Below are 9517 nucleotides of genomic sequence, written 5' to 3'. Positions count from 1 at the left end.
TGACATTTTATTACTGGGAACATCATCTTGAATAATTGAGTGTCATTTCACATGCTCCGTAACAACCTCAGATGCAGTTTTCCAGAGAACAGAGCAAATCCAACATCTTTGATATGTTTGCCGAGAAAGTGGCTTTCTATCGCCTTCACGGCAGCCGTGAAAACAAAAATCAAGTAACTGAAACAACCAGCTGAGAAGTAGGGAGGCGAGGGATACGTGATACAATGCATGGTGATCCAGCTCTGTACAATTTACGTGACAAGCAGGCAAACCATTAAGCTTACAAACATGACTGCAGCCGTAGCTCCAAACATCTCTCTCTTTTTCTTTTTCATTTCAAATTAGTGTAGACTGTGTAGTAATGCCTGAGGCACGCATATCTCTCTGCAACTGGGTCATTCTTGTTTGTATAGGTACAGTAGTATCTTATACTCATAAACTTTCAACGTAACAGGGTTTCCGATTCCATTTAACCTATGTAAACTAAAGCACAAGAATGATAGCCATGACATCAACCCCAATTAAGAAGAGCTGATAAAATAGTGAGCACAAATATAGTTCGATGCTATCAGAGGAGAACAAAGATCACGAAAAATTCACATCAAAGACCTAACATTGCGTCCTTGAGAGGTAGACCAAGGAGTAATAAGGGACAAAAGAGAAGAGTGAGTGCCTTTCTCCACAACCTGTCCTTGATCAAGCACCATAATGAAGTCACAGTTCTGTATAGTACTTAACCTGTGAGCCACCACGACCCTAGTCCTTCCGAACCTCAACCTCTCTAGCGAGTCTTGCAATACCTTCTCCGATTGACCATCAAGCGCACTGGCTGCCTCATCTAATAGCAACACCGCCGGTTTTCTCAGTATAGAGCTGGCTATAGCTATACGTTGCTTTTGTCCCCCAGATAGCTGCACACCCCTTTGTCTCCACACATTGTGTTGTACCCTTCATTTAATCCGCTTATAAAATTATGAGCATTGGCACTCCTTGCAGCCTCAATGATAATCATTTCATCAATCTCATCTGATGCACCATATACAATGTTCTCTCTTATGGTCCCAGCAAATAACGTTGGCTCTTGGCTGATCAATACCATGTGTTTTCTCAATGACCTGAGGTGGTATGACTTTATATTCCGACCGTCTATATTCACAACACCTTGGCTTGGATCATAGAACCTCTCGATTAATCCGATGACTGTTGATTTACCTGACCCACTTTGTCCCACGAATGCTGTCGACTTTCCTGCTTCAATATTGATTGAGAAGCCTTTGAAGACCATCGCATTGGGCCTGGTTGGGTACGCAAAGTACGCATCATGGAATTCTATATGACCTGTCAGTATAGAGCTGGCTATAGCTATACGTTGCTTTTGTCCCCCAGATAGCTGCACACCCCTTTGTCTCCACACATTGTGTTGTACCCTTCATTTAATCCGCTTATAAAATTATGAGCATTGGCACTCCTTGCAGCCTCAATGATCATCATTTCATCAATCTCATCTTTTCTACCAAGGGTTCTTTATGTGTTTGGGGCTCGATTCTTGTGGTCCGATCCAACGCTTCGGTATTAAAATGGACTTGATTGCATCCAAGCCCATGGCAAGATCCGATGTCATGCTTCCGGCATCTGCTATGACCCGACAAGTAGTTACTAAAATGAGCAGTCTCAAAGACTGATTTTGGAGTAAGGTAGCCTTGGTGGACAAGCCTGCTGCCGTACCAATAACTCAGCCCCCAATTCATGATGGTAACGCTCTCAGCAAACCCGAGCCCAATACCTGCAAACCACGATTGTCGCAGGTTTTCACTACGCGGACCTTCTTGAGCCTTGTCTAGCATTTTCAGGATTCTGTTCTGAGCTGAGAAGGCAGTAACGGTCCGGTGGTTGTAGATAGCTTCAGCTGCAAGCTTGCAACTTTCGTCTTGGGCTTTGACGGCTCTGATGGATATTCTTTTCAGCAGGACACGCTTAGCATAGAGGCTGAGGATGACTATGGGTTGGATGGCGACAATGAGAATGGCAAGCCTCCATGTAATTATTAGATCCATTACCCATGCTACACTTACAGCAGAAATGGTTTGTACAAGAAGACCCATTCTGTCACCCACTAAAGATCTCACCTGCCAAAATTTTGATCCAAGGTTGACTTGGTTTTGGTATGAATAAGAAATTGTGAGAAAATTCTACAATGTTAGGTGTCAACCAGTAATTCATACACAGTTTTTGATCTGAGAGCAGAGTGGTATAGTCACTGATGTACCATTAGATTAATTCACAAGTAATGTCATTCTGAGCGGACCAATTTTAGTTCTTCACCAGTGTAACGATATATTTTTACTCTATCCATTTCATTAATAAAACTTCCATTTATAGCAAATGACGGCACATATTAGAAACATAGATGCGAGACTAGATAACACAGAGAAGAAATATGGACATACCAATTCAGCATCACTCATGAGTCGAGCACAGATGGCACCACTAGAGTTTTGAATCTCATCGAACCATGCAACTTCAAAAGTGAGCATCTTTGTCAACAATGTCACTCTAATCCGATTGATCAATTACTCCCCCATGTAGGTGAAATTGTAGTGTTGGATGATATTCGTGAACAATGCAAAAAGGAACAACCCGATGAAACAGAAAGCAAGAATCCTGATTCTCTCTGTGATCTCATCATGATTTTTTGAGAAAAACACTGATAATGTGGTACCCATGGTCAGTCCATATAGGGGTTGAACTGCTCCAAAGTCCAAACATTATTGAACCCAAACCGAACACCCCAAAATTGCTTGTTTCCACTCTGGAGAAGTCATAGATAACAATCTGCAAAATGACGACTTTGGTGCGACCATGTTATTTGGAATCTCCTCTACTGTAGTGCTATCAGATCCATAACCTGGGAGCAGGTCAAGTTTATTGGACTCGCTGTTACTGGAAGAGTAGTAATACCCTCACCCGTGTATAAAAATTGACCTTCTGGGGGTTTAATTTCTATTTGTTGGAGACAGACAAAAGAAGTGTACACTCCATTTTGGTGTTGAATCAGTTCGTCGTGTGAGCCCGTTTCTATGACATAACCATTTTGCATGATGCCAATAAGATCAGCATTTCGAATTGTGGACTAGTGGTGTGCAATTACAATGGTAGTTCTGCCCGTGGCAGCCCTGTGGAGTTCTTCTTGAACAACCCTTTCCGACTCTGAGTCTAATGCACTTGTAGCATACTCCTAGCTCCTTAAACCGTCTCTCTAAGGCATTGCATCAAACATCTTTCTAATGACATAAAGAAGTTGCATAGTTACTCAAGTTTCATCAGTTCTTCTGTCTCGTATGCATGCGTGAATTATTACCCACTCTACAATGATCACAGATAATAGTTGTGTCAATTGTCTTCTGACATTTTGTTACTTCTACAATAATATAGGCACGCCGTGTATATAAAAATTTATGCAAATTGAAACATTTGCAAGTTAGAGTAGGGTTAATTTAGTGTACATCAATGTATGCTATACATTTCACATCTAACGGTTGACAACGGATATAATTTTTTTGACCCCACTCATAAAAGTCGGATGTAAGATGTATATCATACATTGATGTATACTAAAATTTTCCGTTAGAGCAGACCACAAATTAATAAACATTAATTGAGGCCCATTTCACCATAATAGCGTCCATTTAGGTCCGTATATAAAATAACGTGAACGACGAGTCACTCGGTTAGTCTCTCCCACTCAACAAACGGAAACGAAGCGCACACAGAGAGCCTCAAGTCCATCAGTAATGGCGGGAAGCGACCCACGGAAGCATCTCATGAACCTGATTCACGACTTCGCCTCCGAGAAGTCTCAGGGAGGTAAACCTCCGATCACTTCTCCTTTTCCGAATTCGTCATTCGCTTCTACTCCGTTTGATTTTCCCGTAGGGAAAAATGTAGCTCGAAACTCAAATATTCCGATTGCGAGCCTTATCTGAAACCCTAACCGGTCAATTTAAACTTCGATTTTCTGTAATTTGTTGAAATTTGAAGTGTGAAACGGTTTGATTTGAGATTTGCAGAGCGAAGAGTGGTCGGCCTGAGGAAGCGAATCGAAGACCTCACGGCGGAGCTTGAGGTCAGAAATGCGGAGCTCGAAGAAGCCAAGCGCACTAAGGAGTCGATTGAGCAAGAGGTTCGAGGCTACGAAGTTGAATTGGCTATGAATGAAGCTACGATTCAAACGCTGGAGGTTCGTTGCTTTTGTACTTGTCAAAATTGAGTGGTTTTGTTTTTGTTTTCATAATTTGATTAGGTTTTGTTTAATCATCATTTCAGTCGAGGATTTCGATGACGCAAGAGGAGGTTTCCACTGCTGGATCTGATTTGGAAGCTCTTAAGGTAGTTTTATTAGTGAATGGAATTAATGGAGAGTGATTTTGCTGACTGAGTTTCGTCGTTTTCATACTGATGATACTCATTTTTATGGTTAATTTTGATTCGGCATTGCGAAGAACAAAGATGCTGCTGTGCGGTACGAATTCTCTGTCTCGATTTTTATTTACTCATTTGTGATCTCTGATTTTTCCTTTGAGGAATAAATAGTTTATGCTGGTTTAATTCTGTGCCAAATTCATGGTTGCAGAGATGAGTTCATAAGTCAGATGATGGAGCTCAACTCTATGATAAGGTTGGTCTTATATTTGAATATAAATTAATTTGTATGAAGGCTCCATTTATGCATGTCGCAAAAGTAATAAGAAGCATTATCCTACTTCTAGATGTATAGTCGATTAGTCGTACTTTACCTTGATCGATATTGAAGATCATGTGGTATAGAGGTCATTTTATTGAATAAATACCAGAATCTAGCTGCAGTTTGATATGTATTTCTCTGATTTCTGTAAGTGCTATTTCATTAGCCCATTGCGTTTATTTAGTTGCTAAACTACTATTGTGAATGCTGAAAAGTGAAAACTGTAAATCCAGGAAGTTCCAAGAGTCAATAGCTGGTAAAACTAATGAGGAGAATTATATGGAAATTGATGCTGGTGATGGTATGTATATACTACTGACTACCTACTTTTGATCTCTTAACATGTGTCATTCCATCTGATTCGGATTGCATTTATCGAATGTCCTCTTCTTTTAGTCTCCTTATAGTATTCTCTCTCTCAAGTGGAACTACATTATTTAGCAAATTAGTTGGGTTAGAACTAACTGTAGTTTAGTAGGTTGCAATGATGTTTCAGAAGGTCAGGAGCTGGTAAGGGAGGAGGTTGCTGAGGTATCTTTAAGAGAACTTGAGGAAATGCTTGCCTGTGTTGTATCTGAGACAGCTAAAGTAGAAGAAGAATACAAATCGGAGCAGAATATTCAAAAGCAGGTAAGAAATCAATCCTTGAAACTTGTGGATGGCTAATTTGTGCAATTACTTTCCGAGGAAAACAATATGAAACACATACTTCTGCAGGCCCAGCAGGAGTTGATTGATTGTGAAAGGAAGGTATTCCTGATGGAGGCGACTTTGAATGCAACAAAAGAATTGCAAGATTTGACTAGATATCCTTTTCAAGACTGCATCAGTTACCAGAATTACTAGTTTAGCTCTATTTACTTCTCTAGAACATGGACAACCCAAAGCATATCATTGCGCTCGTATATAAATTTAGTCACTCATAGGTGAACTAATTCTTGCTATGCATGCATATATATTATGACGGTGAGATCTTTTTTCTGTTTAGATCAAAGGAGAAAGAAAAGAGAAAACAATGACTCTACTTGCCGTGTGTTCCATTCTTAAAAATTATGCTTTATGCCTATCTTTCACAATGTTGTGGCTTTGACTGGAAACAAGCAGACTTCTGAATTGGAACAGACTTATGCTACCCTTGGTGAGAACTTGCAGATGAGATGTGCATGTCCAAGTTGTCATCTAGACAATATGGAGGCCCTGGGGAGACTTGCTCAGTCAAATGAAGCATATTAATCATTTAGTAGGTATTCTAGATATTACTTCCTTTTATGTGCTCTTTTTGTGTATCATGCATGCAAATCACTTTTATTCAGTATCAATGATGGCAGCTTACCATTATAATTAAAAAAATAAATAATAATAATAGTAAGAGTATGTTGGACCCTGTGAGAATGAATATGCTAATGCCTGTGTTACTTATAAGCTTTTTTACTTAGTATTTCAGCTTTCTTCCATAAAACTTCAACATAAGTTACATGCATGATTAGATATTCACTTACTGCACTAATCGAAGGCAATATTATGCATTTAATTACATTTAGAAGCTATTACCTTCTTGCAGTTATAGATCTAACTCAAGTTGTCCAATCGTAGACCACCAAGAAAAAATAAACAAATGTAGAAGGAGAAAATGGGTCTGTGAAAGAAGAATGAAAAAATTTTGGACACTAATAAAGCCTGCCTGATACAACCCAGCATGCCAAAGGCTGACTGAACTCACTGTCATCGGTCTGTTCTAACCTTTTGTTCTATGTGTTGGTGAATCTTCTATATCCTTTTCCAGGAATGATAGCAATGTAGATTGGGTCCTTTCAGAATGCTTTCTCTGCTCCTGCATAACAAATGTTTTTTCTTAGTAATTAGTATCCGGACCAGATTTGCATTTTTTTTTATCTAATTGTCTCAAACTGGATGTAGGTGTATGGTTTACTGATATTTTTGAATTGTTAGACACAACTTACAGTTTTTTTAGGAAGTCTTATGGTCGGAAGAATCGTTTGCAGTGAAACCATTTTTGGATTAGTTGACTCCTCTACTTGTGTTGAGAATAGGGCAGAGACTGGCCTGTGGTCAGAGAACTTACTCTCACTACGGAAATAGGAGAGCTGTGTCACCCCTTTTCCATACCATAGAATTCTGTCGCACCTGTAATCAATCAAAGTATCTTTATGTATAGACAGAAAGAAAGTTATCTTGTCATCCATTTCTTTTTCTTTCTTTCTTTCTAAGAAATTTGTTGAATAGCACATTTCTACTGGGATAGTGGGGAAGATAGCTGAATGTGTGCCCCTCACTTAGAATTAGATTAAAACTCTATGAATCTGTTGATACAAAAGTGAAAACAATACTTGATTTTAAGGTCATGTAGTGGCTTCTTGTTAGAAATCTAATCCTACTACAGTGCGCAAAGACCATACCATGCTGGAGTTCTTTGCTTCTCTCCTGATTTGCTTGGAAGCCCACCTGAGTATCTATTGCAATTTGATGAAGAATACTTGTATGTAGGTGCAAATTCTATAGCTCCCTCTTCCCATCCCTGAAATACCCCACCATATTCCCGTTCCCTACGAAGCTGATCAAACTCTTGTAATGCTGTCCAGTCTAGTTTGTTTATCAGCTGCCTGGCTGAATTGTCCTCCAAGTATAGCCTATAGTTGAGATCCCCAAACCAGAATATTCGACTGTATCATAAAACAACATAATAAAATTAGCTCTGTCTTAAAGGGTTTATCGTTAAGAATCAACTTTTCTTGCCGTGTTCACTTAGGTATCTTCATTCATTTTTAGGATTTTAGAATGTATTTGACACTCGATGAATCATCTTCATACTTAAATTAGAAAAACTGAAAAAGTTTATACATGTATATCTTTGCATGATAAAATGGTAAACCCTTTTCCTGATAATGGTAAAATATGCTGAAAACTAAAGCAAAATAAGTGAAAACTTTTGCTTCTACATTCTATTGAGAGGAACACGTACTCATGTCCTAAGATAGTGAGAGGGTGGGAAGTGTGATTGTTTGTAGGGATGCTGGGAGATCGAGGGAAAGTGGTTCGCCTAAAAATCTCTGAGACTTGGTGATTCCTTCTGCCTTCATCTCCTTTCTTCTCACCAGAAGCTAAATGGGCAACAACAAAGCAAAAACTAGTTCCTTCGATTGTCATGCTGACTGAAACTGAACCTTTATTTCCCAAATAGCCCATAATACCACATGCCACTGAACAAACTTTAACATCTGAAATGCAATACTTTCTGAGCAATTCACTTTTTATCCACACACTAATGAACACTCCCACCATCTTCTTGCTTGCCATTAGCTTGTACTTAGTGCCACCCTTTGGCATTTCGTATTGCTCTATAATGGGGCTCCCACTATGATTGCTAACGCTTATTCTGCTTTCAGGGTCAGGCTTGTCAACATACTGGTAGTTTTCACTTAAAATAGGGTTTGATATGGATGTGAACCAAGGGCTGCCATGTCTGTTGTTGAGAGTTTTCCCTATCAACTGGTTCCAGTTTCTTGCTTCAGTTGGGTCTTCTGTTCCTATTACAGTTCGTGTCTTCAAAGGTACAATCTCTTGAAACCTGCAAACAGAGTTGCAAGCATTATGTGTTTAATTCTTGCTTATATTGATTAGATACAAAAGCTCAAAGCTGTCAACATTGTAGTTCTAATTCTGATTAATCACATACCCAAGAACATACAAATCTGCTGCATCCTTAAGATTCAACCACTCTTCCAAATCTACTGCTAAGCTCCCTATGGGAGACCTTCCAGCCACATTCCAAGTTCCCACAAAGATTCTGAAATACAAGAATCTATTTATCAGGTGAAAATGAATTCGATATGTATTTCTTAAGTTCAACTATTTCCTTGGGTGAAATATCAGCAACTTACCTCAAGTCATTAGTAGAAGTAGTTGGACCCATCTCCATGGACTGCGTGACAATCTCATCCAAGTAATCATCACTTTCATCTTCACCCCCATCTGTAGGAAAAATTGTCATAACTAGATTGAATAATTCATAGTTATAAGAACAATGGACTGGAGAAGAACCTGAAACTTGGCTGAGTTGATAGGGGTCATATTTCTTGTGCTTTCTTTTGAACCACTTTCTGAAGGTTTTCCTGGATTTATGATTCTCGATGTCCATGGCTAATGGATATTTACTAGAGTAAGTCGTCGATGAAACAATTACTACATCAGAGATGAAGTATTGCTAATGGATGAGCTTCGTGCATCTGCCTTTGCAGTGCTTAGATGAGAGCTGTTACCTCCTGGCATGGCTTCTAGCCTTCTATTGTCTGTAGAAAACGAAAGTGTAAATGTAGCTGTAAAAGGGATCATAGAATAAACCGCCATATTATGGCAAAGAATATGAAACCCAGAAGGATACAAACACATGAGTTCATAGAAGACATAGCTTTTAGCGACAAACCCAAGAGAGAAAAAACATATACGTTTCTAACATACCTTATGCGCAAGTCAAAAATGGTTGGGAAGAAAGCTTATCACTCGAATTCCCTGTGCAGATTTTTAAGTGGAAATGAAAAGGAGGATATTAGCCTCACATGTCACAAGGCATTATCATATGCTTAATTATTAGGGTCGTTAGGTTGGTGCTTGTCACGTTCGGCTCTGTATTTACTTGACATCTATTACATGTCCAAGTCAATAATTTAATTCAAGGTTAGCTTGGGGTACACCTAGGAATGTAGTCTAACCACACCTTCATTAGTTTAGTGGATCAGAAATCATGAAGAATTTGAAGAT

General features: G+C 39.1%; 2 protein-coding genes and 1 pseudogene across 6 annotated transcripts; 1 reads left to right on the top strand and 2 right to left on the bottom strand.

Moving 5' to 3' along the window:
* Positions 1–596: 596 nt before the first annotated feature.
* On the bottom strand, positions 597–3686 carry LOC126797425 (ABC transporter B family member 15-like; annotated as a pseudogene).
* A 66-nt stretch (positions 3687–3752) lies between these two features.
* LOC126798738 (MAR-binding filament-like protein 1) lies at positions 3753–8290 on the top strand. Of its 4 annotated transcripts, none has more exons than XM_050525780.1 (10): positions 3753–3864; positions 4068–4237; positions 4324–4386; positions 4500–4519; positions 4631–4675; positions 4975–5042; positions 5238–5371; positions 5459–5547; positions 5842–5981; positions 8146–8290. In XM_050525780.1, exons 1-9 carry the CDS (start codon positions 3792–3794, stop codon positions 5972–5974), a joined length of 795 nt encoding a protein of 264 aa, XP_050381737.1. In that variant the 5' UTR covers positions 3753–3791; the 3' UTR covers positions 5975–5981; positions 8146–8290. The 4 variants fall into 4 exon arrangements, with proteins under 4 accessions (XP_050381737.1, XP_050381736.1, XP_050381734.1 ...); XM_050525779.1 differs by having other exon boundaries at positions 5220–5371; XM_050525777.1 differs by having other exon boundaries at positions 5217–5371.
* LOC126798728 (type IV inositol polyphosphate 5-phosphatase 6-like) lies at positions 6163–9507 on the bottom strand. Of its 2 annotated transcripts, XM_050525769.1 has the most exons (8): positions 9218–9507; positions 8801–9048; positions 8641–8731; positions 8436–8546; positions 7722–8327; positions 7159–7422; positions 6703–6886; positions 6163–6572 (listed from the first exon to the last, which is right to left on the bottom strand). In XM_050525769.1, exons 2-8 carry the CDS (start codon positions 8895–8897, stop codon positions 6477–6479), a joined length of 1449 nt encoding a protein of 482 aa, XP_050381726.1. In that variant the 5' UTR covers positions 8898–9048; positions 9218–9507; the 3' UTR covers positions 6163–6476. The 2 variants fall into 2 exon arrangements, with proteins under 2 accessions (XP_050381726.1, XP_050381725.1); XM_050525768.1 differs by lacking the exon at positions 9218–9507 and having other exon boundaries at positions 8801–9192.
* Positions 9508–9517: the final 10 nt, after the last annotated feature.

This window comes from Argentina anserina, chromosome 6 (genome assembly GCF_933775445.1).
Source record: "Argentina anserina chromosome 6, drPotAnse1.1, whole genome shotgun sequence".
NCBI classification, from domain to species: domain Eukaryota; kingdom Viridiplantae; phylum Streptophyta; class Magnoliopsida; order Rosales; family Rosaceae; genus Argentina; species Argentina anserina.
Note: the sequence above shows the minus strand (reverse complement) of the source record. Positions and strands in the feature narration are given on the sequence as shown.

Bases quoted from the DNA above. Each gene is read 5' to 3' on its own strand.
- LOC126798738 (XM_050525777.1), top strand. From the start codon at position 3,792: ATGGCGGGAAGCGACCCACGGAAGCATCTCATGAACCTGATTCACGAC. The intron at 4,520-4,630 runs GTACGAATTCTC...TCATGGTTGCAG, and splicing joins AACAAAGATGCTGCTGTGCG to AGATGAGTTCATAAGTCAGA. The intron at 4,676-4,974 runs GTTGGTCTTATA...CTGTAAATCCAG, and splicing joins GAGCTCAACTCTATGATAAG to GAAGTTCCAAGAGTCAATAG.
- LOC126798728 (XM_050525769.1), bottom strand. From the start codon at position 8,897: ATGGACATCGAGAATCATAAATCCAGGAAAACCTTCAGAAAGTGGTTC. The intron at 8,732-8,800 runs GTTCTTCTCCAG...TTTTTCCTACAG, and splicing joins TCAACTCAGCCAAGTTTCAG to ATGGGGGTGAAGATGAAAGT. The intron at 6,573-6,702 runs GTAAGTTGTGTC...TTTGTTATGCAG, and splicing joins TAAGACTTCCTAAAAAAACT to GAGCAGAGAAAGCATTCTGA.